This window comes from Scardinius erythrophthalmus, assembly GCF_964197995.2.
Source record: "Scardinius erythrophthalmus genome assembly, chromosome: 12".
NCBI lineage: Eukaryota > Metazoa > Chordata > Actinopteri > Cypriniformes > Leuciscidae > Scardinius > Scardinius erythrophthalmus.
Genome location: NC_138232.1, coordinates 11537353 through 11560680, shown reverse-complemented (window position 1 = coordinate 11560680; position 23328 = coordinate 11537353). Strand labels below are relative to the sequence as shown.

Below are 23328 nucleotides of genomic sequence, written 5' to 3'. Positions count from 1 at the left end.
GCAAAGAAATTGCTTTTCAATGTCAAATTCAATGCAATTTACTCCTTCCTTCCCAAGGCGATTTAGTAGATGTGGAAAGGGCAATTTAAGAGGCATATGCAATGTTCTGAGAGGATGAAGAATGCATCCACATGAAAGAAAAGCTCTTTATATATATATATATATATATATTCAATGCACCAAGGCTTGATTAAAACATGATATAGATTAAGACATGGTTGACCTCTGGAGCCTCAAATTTGATGCACAGTTGTCAGTGTCTGACATAAACTCATTAAAAGGCACAATGACGGATTCCTCTAAAATAACAGAATAAAAATATAGACTGGCTCTCAGACGATTTGTTATTAAGCAGGCTTGAGAATTTAAAACAAAATACCCTAACAGATGGACTGGCTACAATGCAGTCAATGAATAAATATGAGTAAAAATGAATATGAAAACAGTGTTTGAGTGACAGCCCTGAAAGAGTAGTAATGAGTGTTCGTTGGCATCTAGACAAGATGGGCCAGAATCATTACTGAATCATCAGATGTGTAACAAGGATTGATGCACAAACAACCAAAAAAGACAACATAGAGTGACAGCAAATTAGCAATGAGAGAAGAGAGAACAAGAGAGACTATACAGTTCTGTCCTACATAAACTACAGGTGGTTACTGACCTTTTAATGAGGCTCTAGTTGCCATATAAGGCTAGTCTTACTATTCATAGTAAAAATGAGAGCTCCAACATCATTAAATTCAGACTTGTTCATTACAATCCAGTGAACATTTTGTCTAATCTCATGTTTATTTTTCCCTTTAAATATCAATGTTTATTCCAAGCAAATGTTGAACACGAAGAAAAGACTGATCACTTTACAATGTATGAATGTATATGAAACTTTTTATGTGCTATTAAAATTGGCAGACAGGGTTTGTCTTGTGCAAATAAAAATGTAAACTGCTCCATCACTTTAAATGAACAGGTCTGTAGGAGTGTAATCCATATACTAAAATGGAACACAAATACTGAATATAATCAATGAAATACATGAAAACAATAAAATCAATCAACAATATAAAAATATCTTTAAAAATAGCACCATTTGTCCAAGTAAACATGCAACATCTGATAATGAAAGAACATTCATTCTCATTTTCAAGCAGATAAAAATACAGATCTACATTTACAGTACAATTTTGTACAGCATAGACTTATTCTAAGAACGAGTCTAAGATCAATTCTTTAAGAACTGGAATATTACAATGTATTCTTGTTTCTGTTTTTAGCACCTGAGAAAATGTCAGTGGGTGTAAATGTGTGGCGTCGGATTAAGTGAGAAATGAAAGATAATGTGGTATGCTGTGACTAACTGGACTAACGTACATGTATATTTGCATATAAACTTATTTACCTAAATGTTCTTGTGGATCCGTACATGGACAGTATGTTATGTTATAAACAATGTTTCTATTTTACCTTTGCCTGCAATACAATATATCTATATGAATCTAGACTGGCAGAAAGATTAACAGATGTTCGGCAGCTCAACAGACAAAATAAATAAACAAGAAAAAGATCTTTAAGATCTGATCAATATTTAAAATTTGCTTGTCCCATTGAGGAAAAGGTGTTGACATCAATCTTTACCTCGATCTCTTGTGCATGATGGCAGAGTTCAACACTGAGGTTTAGGTTTTTATATTGTTGAGTCAGAGATCCATTTACAGTCAGCTCTTGTCTTCACGCTAAAACACAATTCTGTAACAGAATAGACAGGGTTGTAAGGAAAACCTCTTATAGATAGATGCAGTGCAAAATCTTCTCTATCCAATCCAATTAATAATTCATGAACAAATATGCATTAATGCACCATGTGTCACCTTCAGCCCAGTGCGTGTTAATGTACCTTCTTACTGTTGCAGACAGAGTTTCTCACACTCTTCCTTCTGTAAATAGCGATTAGCGTTCCCTCCACAGCCGCTGTAGATAAAAGGTCTACAGGCGCCCACCTGAGAGTTAAAGTACCAGCGCAGAGTAAACCGGGAACAATCACCCTCTTCCATGGGCAAGATGCAAGAGTCTAAAAAGACACATGAAATAATGGTTCAATGGTTGAAAGTCTGGGGTCAGGAGGATTTTGTTGTTGTTGTTCAGCAAGCATGTATGCAACTGATAAGAAGTGACAAAGACATTTATGTTACAAAAGATTTCTATTTAAATGATTAAAAATGCATTTAACTGTTATTTATCAAAGAATCCTGAAAAAACACATATAATGGTCTCCAGAAAAATAACCCTCTGGTGCTCTTCGCGTGGCGGTCAAAAATTGCAGATTTTTTTATTTCAATGAAAGGAATGTACTATATTTTAGTTTGATAATGTTTTTTATTTAATATTTTGTATTTTTAGGGGATTTTATGGTACTACATTACATTTACGCAGTATTTATAATCCATTTATTCACGTTTTGAGCATAGACCTGAAATGTACATTTCTAACTTAAACTGTCGTAAATCTTGAATGCTTTAAAAGCTTAGACTTAAGTGAAAAAAGTTCACTTTACAAAAAAGTTACAGAATTTTACGTTTATTGTTATGAAAAATGCACAAAAATACTATTTTCAATTTTTAAATGAAATCTATATTTTAAAAAACACATTTTACTCTAAAACTGCAAGAAAAATCTAAGCCATAAATCTAAACAAGTTGTGTTCCTATGGAAGCTTGTTTCTGCCACTGAATAATAAATAAATAATAATAATTGCGACTTTTTTTCTCACAATTGCGATATATGAAGTCAGAATTGTGAGAAATAAAGTCGCAATTCTGAGAAATAAAGTCGCAATTGCGAGATATAAAGTCGCAATTGCAAGATATAAAGTCGCAATTCTGAGAAATAAAGTTGCAATTCTGAGAAATAAAGTCGCACTTGGGAGATATAAAGTCAGAATTGCACGATATAAAGTCGCAATTGCGTGTTATAAAGTCAGAATTGTGAGATATAAACTATTCTGAGGTAATTCACGCAATTCTGACTTTATAACACGCAATTGCAACTTTATTTCACGCAATTCTGACTATATCTCGCAATTCTGAGAAATAAAGTCAGAATTGCGAGATTGTAAACTCGCAATTGTGAGATAAAAAGTTGCAATTTTTTTTTTTTTTGTGGCGGAAACAAGCTTCCATATGTTCCAGATTTGAGCTTGATGTCTCAAAAAATTAGCTTTCAGTAAGATTCTGTTTGGCCGCAGTACCAAAAGATTTCACTAGATGAAATTTGTCTCCCATTCATTTCCGATGCAGTCATTTTTCGTATTTTTTTTCAGGACCATTTAACCTTTTCGAATCATGTCCATGATTTTTTTGCATGTTTACATTGCAAGTGCCAAAACCTTTACCGAATTTTGTACCATTCCGATGAAGTAAAAGAAAAAATATTCGATCAAAAATGACCGATAATAACAATAAGAAATGTTTCTTGTGCACCGAATCAGCATTTTAGAACGATTTCTGAAGAATCACGTGACACTTAAGACTGGAGTTATGATGCTGAAAATTCACAGGAATAAATTACAGTTTAAAATGTTAAAAAAGAGAACAGTTGCTAATACTTTATTTCGATAATACTTTAGTCCACTTTAGACATTCTACTAACTATAAGTAACTTTGCAGCTAAATATCAACAACCAGTCATTAGAGTATTAGTAGAAATAACTATGCAACTACATCAAAATTATTCCACTAACATGAACCTTAACACCTAACCCTAACCTAATAATCTAATGAGAGTAAGTTGACATGTAGTTGTAAAGTTACTTGTAGAATGCCTAAAGTGGACCATCGAAATTAAGGGTAAACAAACAGTTATTTTAAGTTGTAATGATATTCACAATATTACTGTTTTCTCTGTATTTTAATCAATAAATGCAGTATTGGGGAGCATAAGAGGATTTTCAAAAACATTACAAAATCGTACCGACCCCAAAATTTTCAACTACATGGCCAAAAGTATGTGAACCTACCACTAATTTACAAGTTTAGCTTTTTCAGCTACATCCAATATGTCTGTATGCAGAAACATTTCGTAAACAACACATCTAATTATCCTGAATTAATGCAAATTGAACAATATGGCGAAAGACTGTCATTAAATGCACACAAGGCAGATTCAACTCTTAAACTTGTCATTATGGCATTTCTATAGTTGAGAGTGCCACAGAGATCTGTAGAAATATCCAGCTCTTTTCTGTGGCGGGACAGCTGCTTGCAATCTCATACTAAGAGCTGTCATGCAGATGAGTCAGCGGGTTTACAGCATGCAGCAGATACAGAGAAAAACAGGAAGTGAGCACAGCAAAGAACAATAGTGTGCAGCAATTACAGAGTGCAAAATTATGATAATCCATCATCAGTTCTGTCAGGGGTTTGAAGACAGTGACATCAACAAAGCAAAAGTTGAATACATTCCTACAGATAGCATTTCTAAGTATTCTGTCCCCAACAATAACATGGAAAAGCAGTAAAAATGTGAAGAATGTATTAATACAATATGCACCATCAACATTGTTATTTCCACAGTAAAGCTATAGGCAGGCTCTCCAACATGCAACATCACGAGTGATGGCTTACCTTCACCTTTAACCTCTCTTTTTGTCCTTTCAGCTTTTAATGAATCAACAGAGACTGTTTGACCTGACAAAAAATCAATATATTATTCTGTGTCTGCACATACAATTAAAAAAATTCTGAAGAAAAAAGGCATACCCTGGCTTTTATTGACAGTGGTGTCATAGTCAGCAATCTCCACCACTGGAGCGTCATCATCATAGGTCTCTATAGAGTAAATGTGTTCATAGTCTTGATCATTTGTGTTCAGCACAACACGCAGCTTTGGACCTGCAAAAAAATAAATAAAAAATGTGCATGGATGCACAAATAAAGAAAGCTTTTGGAAATCAGAGTTTAGAATGCTGGAATATCGTAGTTTGAAAGCAATCGATGTACATGTGCAACTGGATAATGTTAAATACAAGCATGTATTTAACAGATCCCACTTATTTTCATGGCAGAAACATAGTTTCTGTTTAAAGGGGTAGTTTAAAGAGAAAAATTCATTATTGTCATCTTTTACTCACCCTCATGTTGTTCCAAACCTATATGACTTACAGTACATTCTTCCATGGAACATGATAATGAGATGTTTTGAGGAATGTTGACACTGCTCTTTTTTAAATAATGCATCGTGACCACCACTGGAGAAAAGTGCACTTTAGCATACTAAAATTAATGGAAATATACTTAAAACTAAATACTTAAGTGTGAACTGAATGTAATGTTTTGGAAATGTACAAGAAATTACATGAACAAGTATTATAATTAAAATTTATATTAAATGCAGCTAGCTTAAATTTTGAGTTTTTTTTTTTTGACCCACTTCAGTAGGACTTAAATACATTTTTTTTTTTACATGTAATTTCATAATGACCCCTATTGTTTGTTGAAATGTGGTTAGTGCTCTGCCGAATGAACTGACAAGCATGGTTAACTAAAATATACTTTAATGTCATTTATTTAAATATATTTGTAATAACACATTTGTTATGAAGGCGCAATTTAGTACAATAAAAATATATTAACTTTGAATGTAATATGGAATAACACTACAGTTAAAATTTTAATCACTTTACATGAGCTTAAGTATATTAGCAAACATTAAAAGAAAGTGTACTTTTTAAGAGCACAACAAAAGATTATAAAATTAATGATTTACAATATACTTTAAAGTAAAACCTTTAATTTTATATTACAAAGTGCACTTTAAGTGTAAGTAACAGTCATGAAATGTTATTGTAATCTTTTTAAGTTTTATTAATGAATATTTTCTGCTTGTACAGTTTTTTAAATATACTTTTAAGAATTGACATACACTAGAAGTGCACATTCAATAGAATTAAGCACTTTGTTTTCACAAGGTCAAACTCCAAAAAGCACAGTAAAAATAGTCCAAATGGCTAACGTAAATTCTTCTGAAACCAGATAACTTTCTGTGAAAATAATCTGTTGCACTTGGCACAGGACTCATGGACTTTTGTGCTCAGGAAAAACATTCTTCAAAATATCTACTTTTGTGTTCCACAGATGAGAAAAAGTCCTGGAATGAGAGATGATTGAGTAAATGATGACAGAATTTTCATTTTTGGGAGAACCGTTTCTTTAAACTAGTCCTTTCAAGAAAGTAATAAATATGGGACAGAGTGACAGGAATTTTTTTAGCTTAGAAGAGAAATGGATAAACCGAGATAGCAGGACGAATTGAGGATAGGACTCACCCTCCTCGTCCCCTCGGGTTAGTGAGCGCTCAGGGGACGTGGAGGAGCGACTTCGGTAAGTCTGCACTGCAACAGGTACCTGAACGTCCTGAACACCTGAGAACAAGCCCACAACGAATTACACAAATGCAAGACAGCAAACCCCATCAGCGAACGCACACACACAGGCATTCATGTGTGTAAAGATGTACTCAAAGTTCATGCACTACATCAACAATTTTGCATGCACAAAACCCAAAGTTTAGCCATGTGGACACAAACCAGAAATTCTCACAAACATTCTCAACAACAAGGTTTATACAGACTGAGACCACATCACACAAGACACACAAGTGTACTATTAGTGTACTGTGTGGACACGAGTTGCTGATGCAATGATAGAAAACTGCAGCTATACTGAGGATATATAAGTCACAACTTACCTCCACAAGCTTAGGGAAAAAGAGAGAAAGAGAAAGAGATATGAATTTAAAGATGCATAAGAGAAAAAATCAACATTAATTTTACTTCTGTAAAAGAATTTACAATGAAAAATCACATTTATCATTTGCCCAGCTGTTCCATATCACAAAGGAGACAGACAACAAATTGATTTTGCCACTGATGAGGCGGACAAAAGTTTAAAACAATGTCTAAACAGGATTTTTTCTTTCAGTGCACCAAAAAAGAAAGTTGCTATAGAGGATTCATGTAGATTTCCTGACTTCATGAAGTGAAACGGTCATTGATGGTGATGGAAAATTGTTATAGATGGAGATAAATGACAATTATCAAAGATCCGCTCACCACAATGCAGGTTCATCTCAGTTCGAACATAACCCCGAATCTCATCCTCCTTTAAAGAATAAAGAGAGATGTGACCAGCCCTTGAGTCATTCTTACTTATCTTGAGGGTTCAATGTGAGGCTCAGGTAGAAGAATAAATTATGCATAACATTACAATAAGTCATGAATTGTAAAAGTCTATTTGTTCTGACCGTCATGCCTGGTTCTCCTCTGTCTCCTTTAGGTCCATCAGAGCCTATCTCACCCTGATACATAAACACAAAGAGACACATTTAGCAATGACAGATGTATAAAGAATCAATCCAGACGTAGATTATGTGTATAGTCACCTGTTCTCCTCTCTCTCCAGGGATCCCTGGTATGCCACGTGGACCAACCATGGCAGGGCCTGCAGGACCTCTTTCTCCCTACAATAAATATTCAATACCTCACATATGATGAACTAACCCTGCCCCTTGTGCATATGAATCAGGGTTTCCTGCAGCGCTATTCAGGAGCAGCACAGCTCTGCACAGCACTACATACACACACATCACAGCAAAATAAAATAAAATAAATAACTTGAGAATTTTACTGTGTTGAGAGAGAAACACTCTATAAAGCATCTCTCAAACAATTGACAAATCAGTCTGAAAAGAACAGCGTAAATGGTTTGAATCATGATCCAAATTGGCACGACAACTCACATCCTCACTGAATTTGCTGATTACTCACTTGTTAGTTGAACCACAGGTTATTATGTCAGACATTAAATGAGCCCAGATTGTTACAGTGATATGTGTATTTTTGACAGTGATACTGTCCCCCCCATGAAAAACTAATCCATTGAAACGATGATATGACCTCCATGATTATGTAAATGTCGCTTTGCACATACACAGTGGTATAGAGTAAGTTTGATACCTTTTGTCCCTGCAGACCCTCTGGACCTTTACCACCAGCAGGTCCTTGAGGGCCTGTTAGACCAGGGGGTCCATCCACACCTCTCAGACCAGGAGGGCCTGGGATACCAGGTGGGCCCTAAAGAAAGCAAGAGGAACAACTAATAAGTCTCTTTCTTTACTTAGATCAACAGCATTAGATTTAAACAGCAGGGAGCTAAAGAGGTTTGCATACTCACCCGGTCACCTTTCTCTCCCTGTGTTCCCTTTGGCCCCAAAACTCCATCAAAGCCTCTGTCACCCTGGGCATCAACAGATGAATGTTATGCAGTTTGTTTAAAGTTTCATTGCACCTGTTCCACTTTTTTTTAATTAAAGGGCTACAGATTATGCAGTTCTATGTTACTGTAAAACAGTTTCAACCATTTTGTTGTCCACTGGCTTATTCAGTAGGGTTGTTAAAAGTATTGATATGTTGGTACCAGAGCATGTGAGCAGTAATATTTCCTCAACAGCGAAATATTAATTGGAGCGTCACACTGCTCCACTCACATGCTCTGGTTGGTACCAATCTGATATTAAGATGATAAAAATACAACAATAATAAAATACAGTGTCAGTAGTACAGACTCGATTGAAGCCAACCGTGATAAAAATGCTGGTATGCACCCATTACATTCACAGTTTTTGTAATATGCACTAAGATGTTTTATGTGTTTGAATTTTTTTTTTTTTATCAAAAATACAGTAAAACATTTTTTTTTTCTATTTTAATATATTCTAAATTGGAATTTATTTCTCTTGATAGCAAAGCTGAATTTTCAACTGCCCTTACTCAGCTTCATAAGGTCATAAGATCCTCCAGAAATCATTTTAATATGATTTGATGCTCAAGTAACATTTCTCATTATCAAATATAAAGGATTCTTTGATGAAAGTTCAAAAGAACAGCGTTTATTTGAAATAGAAATCTTTTGTTACATTATGAATGCCTTTACTATCATCTTTGCTTAATAAACGTATTTTTGTCTTTAAATAAAAACTTGAATGGCAGTTTTACCGTGGTTTAATAATTGATCAAGAATTGTGAATGTTTGTATTATATCAACCCTTCCCTATTATTCAATATAATCTCAGACCTCAGATGTTTTACCTTGGCTCCAATGAGTCCCTCCTTCCCTGGACTTCCTGTGGGACCTTGAGACCCGACTTCACCCTGAAATAAAACTTGCATTCAAACAAAGATAACAGCAGGAATCACATGCACCCCTCACACACAAATAAATGTGTGTACGTACCTGCTCTCCTTTCCTCCCCGGCAATCCTGGTCTGCCATTAATCCCAGCATCTCCCTATTAACAGACACAATTCATGACTCCCAGCAAAACATTGCAACACAACACAAACATTCCTCAAGCTTTCTTTATTACTCACCTTGTCTCCCTTTTGTCCGCTTGGTCCACATAGCCCCTTGGAGCCTCGTTCTCCCTGTAAGCAATTAAAGCTCAGTCAACCTGTCAATCACTCAATGTGACAGGGAGTAATGACACTAGAGAAAAGCTCCCAGGGAGGGACTATTTGTAAAGAATAAAATACTATTCATGTGTCAGTCATACACACAAGCACACACACCCTTCAATTACTGTCTTTCTCATTAGTGACAACAGATAGAGGTCTATCAGGGATGCTGAATCCAGATAAAAGTTCTTATCTGCTATGTGAGGGTGTGTGTCTATGTTGCCGCTGGCTGAAGGGCAGCTAGTACTGTCTGCAGCGGCCCATGCATCCCTGAGAGGAATGATTCATACGCAGTCTTTCATGTGCCTCGCTGCACTCGACAAATCAATTTCTCTACACATGCACGCACATACACACACAAAAAAACTTTGATATGATGGCTCTATGGTACATATGCAGATGAATATCAGACACAATGGCCTGGAATCCAGACTGTGGAGGAATTATAAGCAGTGTGATCATCTGGTCTGAAGGGCTCCTCAAGGTTACTGATAACGTTTACAAGAGTCAGTTTGAGTTTTAATCAAAGAGACAACCATTAAAATGCACACACACACACCTTGAGGCCTCGCAGACCTATGTGCCCAACCTCTCCCTTCTCTCCTCTCATGCCAGGCAGGCCATCTTTACCAGGTGTTCCCTGTAGAGGACAGATAAAAAAAATGAGAGGTAGTCATAGGGATACAGCTGAGTCTGGGGACTGTATGTGTTATTCATGCACTGATGTTATAGGCATCTGAATAAGAATACACACCGCTTCACCTGGGACACCTGGCTGCCCTGCTTCTCCCTGCAAATGATAAGCAAAAAAATGATCAACATGATGTTCACACACATTTATGTACATTTTTAAACACCCAAATGTATTTGTCACAGTTATGCTTAGTTTTGCTTTCGTTTGCTTTTCGTATCAGTCTGTTTAATCACCTATTCCTTTGTTCTCCTTTTCCAGCCATAATAAGTTACCATGGATATTAACTTAATAATCACAGCTGTTCATCATTTAGTTCATCACCATGTGTATTTAGTTCCTCTCCTTTACTCATTCTTTGTTCGGTATTGTTTGTGCATACTGTTTCCAGTTGTTGGTTTATGTTTAATAAAGACTGTCGTTATTTATTTCATCCTTGGACTAAAACCATTACCGTATTCATGTATATGCATGTGTTTATTCATGTTTAGTTGTAAGAGAAGAGAAGATATTTTTCACCTTCTGACCACCAGGACCACGGGCTCCTTGGAAACCAGAGGAACCTCTCTCTCCTGGCTCACCTCTCAGACCCTACAAATATTAAAGAAAAATCACAAATGAAATTTCTTTCATATATTAGTAATGAGATTAAACAAATATATTGACTCTCCTGCTTCTGAGAAGAGACCCTAGCAATCTGACACATATCTTCTCTAGTGTTTCAGAAGAAATCTCATCAACGTCTGTAATCAAAAGTAAGAGATTTCAACATTTGTCAGATTCTTCTAAAACCTTCTAAAGCCATTCACATACATTTTATAGCTCTAAGTGTACGTCTCACTTGTGTCTGTATTTATTTCACCTAAGGAATTTTGGGAGAAACATTTAAACAAATACAAAGTTATGAAACTGCAACCTTTAAAAGGAATCAAAAGAGAAGAACCATTTTAATTTGGGATACACCAATATTAAAATTGTGGCTGAGACCAATAAGCTGATAATTGTTTTTTCATGTTCAGGCTGATGACAACTAAATAGCCCATTTTAAAATGATATACTATTTTGTCTAAAATCAGTTGTTTTAAATGCTACAATAGATTTTAGGCATCACAACATTATATTGTAGTTGTACATAAAAACAAGAAAAAATAATTTGTACCTGTTCTCCTGATGGTCCTTCCTGTCCTTTTGCACCCTTTTCACCCTGTGCACCTTTAGGTCCTCGTTCCCCCTGAGGAGAGCAGTGTTCAGTATAACTGATTGGTTTACATCGACCCAATTGATCTGCCTTTAGCCTGTTGCCTACTGACTCGTTAACAATCTCCAGAATCGATCCTGAGGCAGGCACACATAAATGCTTTATGACCAGTTCTCATAGGCACATGTTCTCAAAAGATAAGAGACCTTCAGCAACCTAACCTTCATTATTGGCCTTTAATTTTTTATAAAGTGACACAAAAGCGGTTTAACACCTGACACAGCTTCATCAAATAATTTTGACTCACAGTTTCTCCTTTCACTCCTTTCTCTCCTGGAGGCCCCCCCACCAGCACAGTATCTCCCTTGAAGATTCAAATTCAAATACAAAAATATATAATTAAATATTTAAAAAGAAAATTGTAGTACATCTAATATACAAAACAAACCCCATCAAGGTGGTACAAGACTCGTCATCTTCATATCTGATCACACTTGTAGGGGTTTATTTTGCAAAAATGACCAGCTGACTGTTCATGGTCCTGCTTATTACACAGCTACAAATAAAAAAGATGCACAAAGATGCAATCATTTTATCATATAAGAAGAATCAAGTTTAATGGCCAAGTTTAGCAGTTATTATTAAAAAATATTCCAATGGACCAATCAGAATCAAGCATTTCAGGGAGCTGTGTAAAAAAGCAGGATGATCAATGCATATTTAAAAAAAACAAATCACCTTTTCGCCTTTAATTCCCGAAGGACCTTGCTCGCCCTGTGAAGAATTGGTATATTTAACATTATTTCTAAGTTTATATGACATGTAAATTAAAGTATTTTATGACATAGTTATTATTTTTTCTTTCTTTTTCTATAGCAGAGTAAAGGACAGCCTGAGACAGATTGTGGCAGCAGACGACAAGTTATACACACCTTATCTCCTCTGTTCCCTTTGCTGCCAGAAGGACCCTGTCAGTGGGACAGACAGATGAGTAGAGGAGAAATCTTATTTGCTTGAACATTTGTATGCATTTGTAGATAGAAGACGTGAAGCGCAGCAAGAGGTCTTGACTCATAATGGTTTTGAAATTGCAGCGAGTGGGAGACGAACACATCATAGCCCTGAATATAAAGTATGACGAATACAGTGTGTTCGTACAGCTACCTCTATCCCTGCATCAGCCTTTCCACATCTAGACGAGGGCTCAGATCAATGACACCCATCAAGAGAAACTGACTGTTTCTGTCTGACTGACATCAATATGTAGTGGATAACAGGATGTAGTGGGGAAAAAAATAATGAGCGAATGCTGAATGTTGTGAACAGAAAGGAGTATATTTACAGTAGGGCCTCTCTCTCCATCTGTTCCAGCCCGACCTTCTCCTCCCTAAATAAATTAGAAAGATACACCCACCTTCACAATCTGATGAGCATACAAGCAAATGAACATAATTTAGATTAGTCATGGACATTACCCGAGGCCCGAGGTCTCCTCGCTCTCCTCTTAGACCTGGCAATCCTACTCCAATTTCACCCTGAATGTGGAGGGGGAAAAGTGAGAAAAGGGGTAATGTACTCTTAAATACTTGTCCAATAGCACCACTCTTGAAAATGCTTGTATATTTCATTACAAAATATATAATCAACATAAATTTGAGTGAAAAGACATTTCAGAATGTCTTAGTATTTGGTATATCTGTATTTTACTTCAGTGACAATATGCACTTAGGGTGGGATGAACCCCACAAGTTGTTTCCAGATTTATGTGGGAAACTTGAACTATGTACTATATATTGTAAAATATACTGATATATGATTGAGCAACTCTAAACAGATCCAATCCAGGGCTTGTTTAGGCACACCGTTGCGACTGAACCAGTTAAACTCATGAATAAATTAACACCAGCCAAGCGACAAATTCGAGTAAAAATCGTAAAGACTGTGATTTAATTATGTACATTTATAGTTTGACGTGTTTCAGAATGAACAGCATCATTTTGTTCTAGTAGCTCATAATCTGGTATTTTCAGTGGCTCAGAGAGGCTCGGTTTATAGAAAATGCTGCTCTACGCAAACTCTGCAAGTGCTGGGGGTTTGGGTCATCCATGACGTGCATTTAAAAATGCAACATGAGTGTGCCAACCATCTTGTAATCAGAATTATTTATAAATCTGTTGTCAGCAAATGAGAAGCTTTAGGTCTTCCTGGAGGTTTCAGCAATAAAAGCTCTATGGTTTAATGATTGAAAGCAAAAAAAGTAAGACAGCCATAAATACAGTATTAGTATTGTAATTTTACTGTTGTCTTTTTTTTTTTTTTTTGCAGCCTCCATTTGATTTATCAGCAAGCAAACTCCTTTGTCATGAATTTTGAATTCTATTATAGTTGATAAGCTCCCCTTTCTCATGCATACTTGTGCATGACTTTAACTGCTCCTAAATTTTTGACTGCTTCTAAAGTTTTTAAATTAGGAATACAGGTGCTATTAAAAAAATTGTGAGAATAGCACCCTTAAAAGCAACACATCAATTACCTTATCGCCCTTGAGTCCTGGAAGGCCTGCAGTACCCTAATATGAAGATAAAGACATCACTGAATACCACTGAGGGATAGACACAGTTATACTTGCTCTAAAAAACACCTGTATGCACATAATTTGATTTTAATTCTCTTACAGTGGGTCCTGGTTGTCCATCAGCTCCAGATGTTCCTGGGTTTCCTGTTTTGCCTATAAATCCTTGTAGACCCTTACAACAATAAGAGGCATCAGAGGAATTGTGATCACTGGATGCAGTCAATAGACTGAAAATTCAGCAAGTAATTTTGTTTATTGTATTTAACAACACATTTCTTTATGTAGTAATAGCCATTCTAAACATGTGTCACATTTGTTTCTGTATGTGCAGTTACTCAACTAACCCTCTCTCCTTGTGGTCCAGGGGGTCCTGGCTGACCTGCTTCACCTCTCTGTCCTGCCAGTCCTGGTGTCCCAGCCAATCCACGTGGTCCAGGAGGGCCTGGAGGACCTGGCAAGCCAGGGTCACCCTGGAGCAGATTAAAAACCTTCGATTCAATATACACACTAGTTTTTTAATTTTCTGTGGTTGACTATATGATTGCAAAAGCATTGCCATGTGGTCGATTTGCGGTACTATCATTCATGTTTGTATGGATGAGCCACAAGCCAAAGTTAACACTTAGAGTTTGAGGTTTGTTAGCAACAGTTCTATAACAACTCCAAAATAAAATTATTCAATGACCTTTAAGCCGATGGGTCCAAGTTGTCCTGGAGGCCCAGCCATCCCCACGCCTGGCTCACCTTTGAATCCTTTGGGCCCTTGTGGGCCTCTCATTCCCTAAAAAATTCATGTGAAAAAGTCTTTTAAGGATGCATGGATTATAGTGGAGATGAAATGGATGGTGGTGCTATTGCTTCTGCCCTTGAAGTGAATGCAGGTACTCACATTTTCTCCAGAATCTCCAGGATCACCAGCAGCACCCTGTGCGTAAAAAACACTTTAAATTCCATTTCTACACAATGTAGATCGGTGCTCTATAATATTATCAGACAGTTCTCACTCTTTCTCCTTTTATCCCCGCTGGCCCCTTGTCTCCTTTTGGGCCCTAAAATACAAAACAGGCACACAAAAGAAATGAGTTAGTGTATGAAATATGAATTCAGAATCAGTTCTACAAATGATGAAGGATGGCTGATGACAGAATATGATGGAAAACTGTGAGAATAAATGATGGGTCATAAATATGCAGATCAAAACATATCAATTTCAGAAACATTGAAAGGTTGATAAAAACATCAGAATGAATAGTTGGCTGGACAGAACTTCACATATATGACCAAAACGAGTGAAACTCACTGATAATCCAGGAGGGCCTCTTTCTCCAACAGTGCCTGGCAATGTCTGACCAGGAGATCCCTTAAACAATCAGCAAAAATATATGAGTTAATGATGTGAAATATTCATGTCAGAAATACATCTATGGTGCATTATCTACAATCTATGTCATGGCGCAGTGCAGATAAGCCATCCACTTCCTTCAGGGGAATTGGTACTGTACCAAATGCTTGAGTTATGTTTATTCCATTCATGTATTTTCAGGACATTCTGCACATTTCTGAGAACATGCTGTACATATTTTTTCAGATATTATCAAGATTCCATCATAGTCTAAACTGTTGATGGGATCTCTTGACAGATTAGGTGCTCCTGGAAGTGTTTAGCTGTACAGTGAAGGCAGGTGATGGATTTTTGCCCATGGCGTTTAATGTGCAACAGTCACAGTAGTTTACTTCCCTGTCCTGTTATAACTGTCAACAAATGTGGTAAATATATATGGAGCACATCAGTGCCAGTACCTAAGTAAACCCACACACACAATAAGGCACAATTACAGAGTATTTGTGTCATAGAGATGGCAGAATGCTGAAAAAGAAGGGTCAAAGTTTTCCTGTATCAGATTTATTTAGAAGCTGAAAGTACATATACATACAGCTAAATATATTAATCAGACTCAAATAATTCTGACTTGTCGCTCATAAAAAAATAAATAAATAAGGCACTTAAAATGGAAGTCTAGAAAGTAAGGGGCTTTTTTGTATTAATTCTTCTGGACAACAATGTGCGTTATTCTAGGCAGATAAACTACTCAGTATTTTTTACCAACATCATTTCTATGAGTAGAATGGTCCCTACAGTCTGATATCTCTACATGTTTCATGCTGAAATTTTGTTTAATTACTGGATTTACATGGTCGTGATTGATTGAATATAACTTTGCTGACAATTAGTAATTAATTTTAGCACATTTGAATTTTGTTAGTATGTATAATGTTTAAGACTTGTCAATATTTTACATTTATCTTGTTGCACTGTTGCCCCATTGTGAATTTCTGTTCTGTTCAAATTCTGTTCAAGACTAATAGTTAACTAGTTAACTAAGTTAACTAATTGATAGTTAATTTGTGTTATGAAACATTGTAGACCTTCTTGTGTTGGATTTGTTTTAAAGACACCAGCAAACATGATAAAGACATTAATGAAACTGGATGGAAACCATATAGGAAGTTAGAAACTGTCAAAAAATGCCCAAAGTTGGTATGAAAAAACAGAATCAAGGATCAAGGAAACCTTTTAATCGAAAGCAGTCATAAAACATTAGATTAAAGTAAAATAAAATATAGCTTCTATGCTTGGCTTGAACAAATAAAAGTCTTCACTTGTCCGAGGTTTACTTGAATACTGTGCTGCTCCTCAGTTGGCATTTGGGTTTTGTCAACACTCTATTGAAGAGCTCACGTACATGGCGCTCTAACATTATGTTTGCTGCAAATGAGATTATCGTTCAAGCAGGTGAGAAGGGTTGATCTTCACATAGTGTTCGCTATGTTGTAACCATGGCAACAACTTACCGTCTCACCCTTCATTCCAGGGGGTCCGGTGACAGACTGCAGAACACAGTGGAAATAAAGGGAGAGAGATAAATTGAACAGGTTGTGAATTAAAAGCATAGTGTCAATCAAACTACACATTACGTGCAAATCCACACATGCAGATGCACATATGGATGCACCTTTCCTGGTGGACCGCTGTCTCCTTGTTCTCCTTTAAGCCCTGGGGGGCCGATGGGTCCAGCAATACCCTGAAAGAAAGTGACAGAAAGAGATAATTAGACAAAGAGAAAGCGGTTAAGTAGGGAAGAACAGAAAGAAGCAAAGAAAAGATGAAAAAAGAAGAAGCAGAAGATCATGAAATTAATGCATATGTCTCAGTAAATGTCAAGGGCCTCTGATCACTCACCTGTTTCCCAGGTAATCCTGGCAGGCCCTCTTTCCCTGTAACACCATCTCTCCCTGGGACCCCAGGCTTGCCCCCTTCACCCTGTGTATGTCATTAAGTTAACATGTTAAAGATAACCTTGTTACTCATACAAGGGTCTTTTTTACTTATCACAAACATGCTAAAGAAACAAATAAAATACATTTTTGTGTATGTTAATGTATAAATCCTGCAGAAAAAGTAATGAAATAGTGAATTATTTGAAGAGAAAATGCACCTTATATTTTATTTATTTTTCCTTCTACTTTTGCCCTTAAAGCTGGCATTTTCAATTAGATTGGTAATCAAGTAATCAACAATTGTTTTGACAATTGAGTAATAATTGATATTCACAAGAAAAATACCCCTAAGTAGGCTTATGCATGCCCTAAATCTCAGAGGGAATGTCTAAACAGAGTATTTGTGTGTATGTGTGATGTAATGTATGAAAAGACTGTGTGTGCGTGTGTGTCTGTGTACCTACATAATGATATTTTGGGTAAAAATGTACACCACCAAAAGGTGACTTAAACCTGACAAAACTTCATTTTGGAAGGTTTTAGCATTTACAACTAACTGTATATAAAAACAGTGGAAGTCTATGGAATGTCCCCATTTAGATAGCTTAGTAAATGTGGGTGTGTGTGTGTTAGTGAGACAACAGGAGAACAGAGAGTCACTTCATATAAACAAGGTCTGGGTACTGCCAACTACCTCAAAATACCATACTCATTCATGCAATACATGCATCACGATATCATAATTGGATTGTGCCTGCAACTGCACCAACCGTGTCAGTTCGAAAGAGTGAATTGCGGGTTCAGTTTCAATCTTTCTCGCACCTTATAGAAGCAGTTCTGATGGCACTGTTAAACCGATATATTATTGTTCAAATCCAAAGTCAAGTGCTCTTGTCATTTGTTGCTCAGACCCTCAACTATGCATTGCCTCACATTCACCATTTTGCCGACTGGTTGAAGAGCGAAATAGATGTAATAGAGCATTTATCCTAATATGAAATTCTCTATAATATATGTTTGTCTGCTATGTTTATTTACTCACCACTTGTCCTGGAAGCCCTGGGGGTCCTTGTGGCCCCTGTAAACATAGAAAATTCTGCATTTATCCCTACACAGACAAATATAAATCACCACATTCTATAAGAGCAAGATGTCTATGAAATACCCACAGGATCTACTGAACGTCACAGTACACTGATATTTAAGCGGTATCTGCTGAAATAGGCCTACGCGAAGAGGAAAAATACTGTCATTTTGCCAAAATCCAAGGGCAAACCGAAGACACAGAGGGATAAACAGAGCATGTGAAGAGGCTTTAAGCTGAAGCTGCAGAGATTGTCTAATGACCTCTGTGGAGAGACAGAGGTCAAACTCCTCTTAGCTGTTGGAAAGACTCCAATATTGCATTTTTATCTTACTATGGCTCCTGGAGTGCCTGCAGGTCCAGGTAACCCTCTGTTGCCCTGAGGTCCAGGAGGGCCCTTGAAGAATGAAAAGAAAATATTGAAGAGTGAGTAAACTCTGGTGGGTTAGTTATGTAACTCCAAAAACACACGGCCTCCTTCTGTGTATCAAATCGCCTGAAGGAAAGTGTTCATCTCTACTCAGCTGGAAAACTTACTTGAACTCCAATGCCTGGTTCTCCTTGGTCACCCTAAAATGACATGCATACACAAATAATCAGGACACAAATAAAGACAAAATAACAAACATGGTTCATGCTATTGTGATTTATCTGAAATTACTGCTAATGAATGAAATTCTGGGGTCTATGTCAAATAATGCAGTATTTACCTTCACACCAGGAGCCCCTGGGGGTCCATTTCCACCCATCGGACCCTGAAATTCCAAACCAAAGGTTAGAAATAATATTTCTTTCATTTGAGTATGTACATAACTGAATATACGTACAGTTGGTCCTCTTATTCCTGGTTCTCCTGGATTCCCCTGTGCAAAATACACATTTGGTATGAACAGCAGGCTGATACAAATATAATGCACACAGACACACACAAACACACACATGCACAGAAAAAAAGCACAGACAAGCTCTGAATGGACAGACATACTGTATATTTCTGACAACGACTGCACAAACATCGAATACACATACACTACTGTTCAACTTTGAGAGCCAGCACAATTTTCTTAATGTTTTTGAATTGTGCTTACAAAGGCTGGTGATTTGATCAAAAATACAGTTAAAACAGTAATTGAAATATTATTACAATTTAACTGTAATATTATTACAACTCCATTCTATTTTAATATATTTTCAAATGTAATTTTTTCCTGTGATCCTTCATAAATTATTCTAATTTGCTGATTTGGTGCTTTTATTATTATTACTTCAGTTGAAATGGTTGTGCTGCTTAATAATTTCATTGTTGAAACCGTCATTTCAGGATTCTTTGATGAATAGGAAGTTTAAAAGAACAGGATTCATTTGAAATAGAAATCTTTTGCAACACTATAAATGTCTTTACTGTCACTTTTCATTAATTTAAAGGGTTTTTAAATTAACAATAAAATTGTTAATTTCATTCAAAAAAACAAAATAAACTTTTGAACAGTAGTGTATAAAAATTACAAACATTTACATTGCTTACAGAGACTTAAGACAATGTATATTTCAACTCACAAATATATGACCATCTAACAGACTTAAACAAACACACAAACACACACACAAACAAACAAACAAACTACACAGACAAGGACGGCCTCCTTCCCATTATTAGTAAAGCAGCCTACAATCTCAGCCACAGAAAACCTACCGGTCTGCCCAGCACTCCTGGGAACCCAGGCAAGCCCTAAAGAGAGAGGGAGAATGGAATGGAGGGACAGGAAGTGTAGAGAGAGCAGAGGTGTGATGGTACAAATGAGTGGAATTAGAAAATGAATGGAGTGGGATTACAAAAAGGAGTGGAGGAAAAGAGGAGACAGATTGGTTAGCGGATTGAAGCAGTGCTGCATTTGTTACTTCTGTGTGGTTGATCTATGGAGCCTCAAGCAAAGGAAGTCAGCTAGTGCTCACAGCAAGGCCTAGTACTCGCAGCAAATCCCCAGGCTTTCCTTCATGGCAAGCCCAAGAGAGGCTGCCATGTTGGGATGCTGTTACTCACAGGTAGGCCTGGTGGACCGGCCAGTCCCTTCAAACCCTGCTCCAGAGGAGAATAAATAAAGGTGTGAGTGAGAGCATAAACTCTCCTCTTCCTCTCCACTAAAGCTAAACTTTCTTTTCATCTCCATTTCATTAATGAGACAGCATGTTTATATACTGTATGACTACTACATTACGGCATACTTGACTAACTAATGAAAAGCAAACTGATTATAAAGTGTTGCAGAATTCACTAAACATTGTCAAACCTTCAAATGAGAGAAGGAGATTCGTGGAATTAACCATTCTCTGGTAATCTAACATACCATGGTTTGTCATAACTATAGTACACCAATATGCATGACTGTTAAATCATAAGGATGCAAAGACATCATCAGAAGGTGGTGCCTGCCAGTGCAAAATATGTTTCTATGCAGTTCCTGTGATATCTTGGGTGGTTGCTAGGGTATTCTGGTTGGTTAATTGGTGGTTACTTACTGGACTTAGCCCCACAAAAGCCCATCCAAAATCTCTATGATTTTCTGGTTCACAGATAAGCCTTGGGTCCCTCCTTTTTTTTTTTTTTGCCTGTTTTATCATCCACCAGGCACAAATTGTCTCATCGCTTAAAAAAATAACAGCACAGTTCTCCACAACAAGCCACACTATCTACAAATGGTGTGGGACACGTTACATGCCAAAGTTTAATACTTAGGATTAAAGATGTGTTCAAATAACTAACCTTAATTAACCTTAAAAATTAAAAATTAACAACAACATTAATTAGACAAAGCAACTGAAATCCATTTTAATAAGTAAAAACTGGCAACACAGCTAATAGGAATTTGTTTCTCACCGGCTTCCCATCCTGTCCTTGTTTTCCTGGATCTCCTTGACTTCCCTAAGATAACAAAACCACAGTTTTATTGTAAAATTAAATAAAAAGAGAGAGAAGTTCTATTGTCAGTTAAGGCCAGTAAAAGGGTACACTCACCGGGGGGCCATCTTTTCCTATCTCGCCACTGGCTCCTTTGTCCCCTTTCTCCCCACGAGCACCTGTGTAGCCCTGAGAGAGAAACACATCACAGATCAGACTGTCAACTAAGGTCAAAAACATATAAGGTAGAATCCACACATACAAACACTTCAAAAACTCCACCCTCACCCGCTCTCCCAGAGATCCTGGAGGCCCTACTGCACCAGGCTCACCTCTGATACCTTGGGGGCCTGGCAGACCCCTTGGACCAGGCAAACCACTCTGAGCGGTGGCAGAATCGCCCTTGATAAAACACAGGCATAAATTTTACCACACACAAAATTAATAACTACAAATATTTATCTCAGTTCACTGTACACTTTAGTCCATTAGTGTACTAAAATGTGAGCTTCATTTTGTTTTACCTTTGGTCCTGGAGGCCCTCCTAGGCCAGGCAATCCAGCCGGACCCTAAAAAGAGAAGATTTAATCCATATAAAAGCAAGAAAGTCGTTTTTGAACTAGTGCTGTCAAACCGATTAATCACGATTAATCACATCTAACATAAAAGTCTTTGTTTTACATAATGCAGGGCTTGACATTAACACCCGCCAACCCGCCAACCCGCCAAATGCGGGTGGATTTTGCTCGTGGCGGGTAACACAGTCACTCCAACTAGCCACTTTGGCGGGTTGAATAATTGTAGTCTTTTCAAAAGGCATCTGAAATAAGTGTGACACTACGACACTACAACTCCCATAGGGCTGTCAACGAATATTCTAAATTCGAATATATATTCGAATAGTTTTAAAAAACAGAATTTCGAAGGTGAAAATTAATATTCGAATGTGGAAAAACGCCCGCGGTAGCAGAGGCGCGGCTGTCTGCTTTGTGAGTGGGCGCGCTGCCTGAGGGGTCATTTTATTTAACGTTAAACAGAAACATGAAGTGTAGGCTACTGTACTGACTGAATAGATATTGCATGAATAAGGTAGGTTAGATACAGCAGTTTCATGCACTGCAGGCTTCCACTGGTTTGATTATTTACCGTTTCATGTCAAGGAAAAGTTCCATGTTTCCCACAGCACGGCTCGCTCGGAGCATTCAATGTCGATTATATATAGGCTACTGTAAAACTTCAATCAATGTTAATATTTGTTTCAATCACTGAATGAAGCCTGCTATATAAGAGTCGCGACCTTAAATGGCTTGCATTAAACTCTTGATCAGCACTCAACATTCGCTTATTGTTGTTGTTCATTTTTAAACTGTTATGCACAGAGCGCGTGACGCCTCATTCGCGCCGCAAGACCTCCAGACGCGCGTAAACGCGTCTTTACACTCGCGCCAGATGCTCTATTCGCGTTTGGTGTTGAGTGTGAGGGCTAGAGAGATGAAGAGTGCCTGCGAGTGAGCGAGCGAGAGTGAGTGAGGTCTGCGGTCTTGGCCATTAGTTGATTTCCTTGTTTTCGTGTAGGTAATACGTTGTCAAATATGTTTAAACTTAAATAAACTACCTATACAAGTAGTTATGTCTCTTTGTATTAATTTGTCCTGTTATTGACGTAATGCACGTCATTGACAAAATGCGCAACCAGATGTTCGAATAGTTCGAATATAAGCTCTGTGTTTTTTTTAGAGGGAATATTCGAAGGTCATTTTTGAGCAATTTTGACAGCCCTAATGAATATTGTCGCTAGTGACAGACAACAAAGAACCTGCTGGAGTTATGTCGTTTGCCGGTGGAGCAATGTGGCGACATAATACATAATACATGGTTTTATTTTAAAAAGGAGCTTTACACACAACCTTATCAGAGCTAATGATAATGACCTGTATTGTTATATATTTATGTAGTCTTGATTTGGGTGTATACAGTGGTTTTACATTTAAAAGGGTTGTAAATCTAGTTCAAGTACATTTTAGCACGCCATAGTCAACTTTTATCAGGTAATTTCACAACAACAAAAATGTGGCTAGTAAAAATGCTGTGTGGCTAGTAA

General features: G+C 37.1%; 1 protein-coding gene across 1 annotated transcript in view; it reads right to left on the bottom strand.

Annotated features, from left to right (window-relative positions):
• Nucleotides 1–739: 739 nt before the first annotated feature.
• Nucleotides 740–23328, bottom strand: part of col7a1 (collagen, type VII, alpha 1) — a 70018-nt gene continuing 47429 nt past the window's right edge. The window contains exons 78-119 of the mRNA XM_081379845.1: nt 21752–21796; nt 21516–21629; nt 21345–21416; nt 21207–21251; nt 20373–20408; nt 19159–19194; nt 19042–19086; nt 18869–18901; nt 18666–18728; nt 18290–18325; nt 17210–17290; nt 16983–17051; nt 16822–16857; nt 15269–15328; nt 14973–15017; nt 14858–14893; nt 14654–14749; nt 14313–14438; nt 14069–14140; nt 13927–13962; nt 12869–12928; nt 12736–12780; nt 12326–12361; nt 12132–12167; nt 11701–11757; nt 11355–11426; nt 10715–10786; nt 10259–10294; nt 10064–10144; nt 9421–9474; nt 9285–9338; nt 9140–9202; nt 8226–8288; nt 8009–8125; nt 7435–7512; nt 7297–7350; nt 7106–7154; nt 6320–6750; nt 4755–4886; nt 4620–4682; nt 1895–2068; nt 740–1746 (exon numbers count right to left, since the gene is read on the bottom strand). Coding sequence (XP_081235971.1) covers nt 6731–6750; nt 7106–7154; nt 7297–7350; nt 7435–7512; nt 8009–8125; nt 8226–8288; nt 9140–9202; nt 9285–9338; nt 9421–9474; nt 10064–10144; nt 10259–10294; nt 10715–10786; nt 11355–11426; nt 11701–11757; nt 12132–12167; nt 12326–12361; nt 12736–12780; nt 12869–12928; nt 13927–13962; nt 14069–14140; nt 14313–14438; nt 14654–14749; nt 14858–14893; nt 14973–15017; nt 15269–15328; nt 16822–16857; nt 16983–17051; nt 17210–17290; nt 18290–18325; nt 18666–18728; nt 18869–18901; nt 19042–19086; nt 19159–19194; nt 20373–20408; nt 21207–21251; nt 21345–21416; nt 21516–21629; nt 21752–21796 — 2229 coding nt within the window. The 3' untranslated portion in view covers nt 740–1746; nt 1895–2068; nt 4620–4682; nt 4755–4886; nt 6320–6730. The remainder of the gene's footprint in view (nt 1747–1894; nt 2069–4619; nt 4683–4754; nt 4887–6319; nt 6751–7105; nt 7155–7296; nt 7351–7434; nt 7513–8008; nt 8126–8225; nt 8289–9139; nt 9203–9284; nt 9339–9420; nt 9475–10063; nt 10145–10258; nt 10295–10714; nt 10787–11354; nt 11427–11700; nt 11758–12131; nt 12168–12325; nt 12362–12735; nt 12781–12868; nt 12929–13926; nt 13963–14068; nt 14141–14312; nt 14439–14653; nt 14750–14857; nt 14894–14972; nt 15018–15268; nt 15329–16821; nt 16858–16982; nt 17052–17209; nt 17291–18289; nt 18326–18665; nt 18729–18868; nt 18902–19041; nt 19087–19158; nt 19195–20372; nt 20409–21206; nt 21252–21344; nt 21417–21515; nt 21630–21751; nt 21797–23328) is intronic.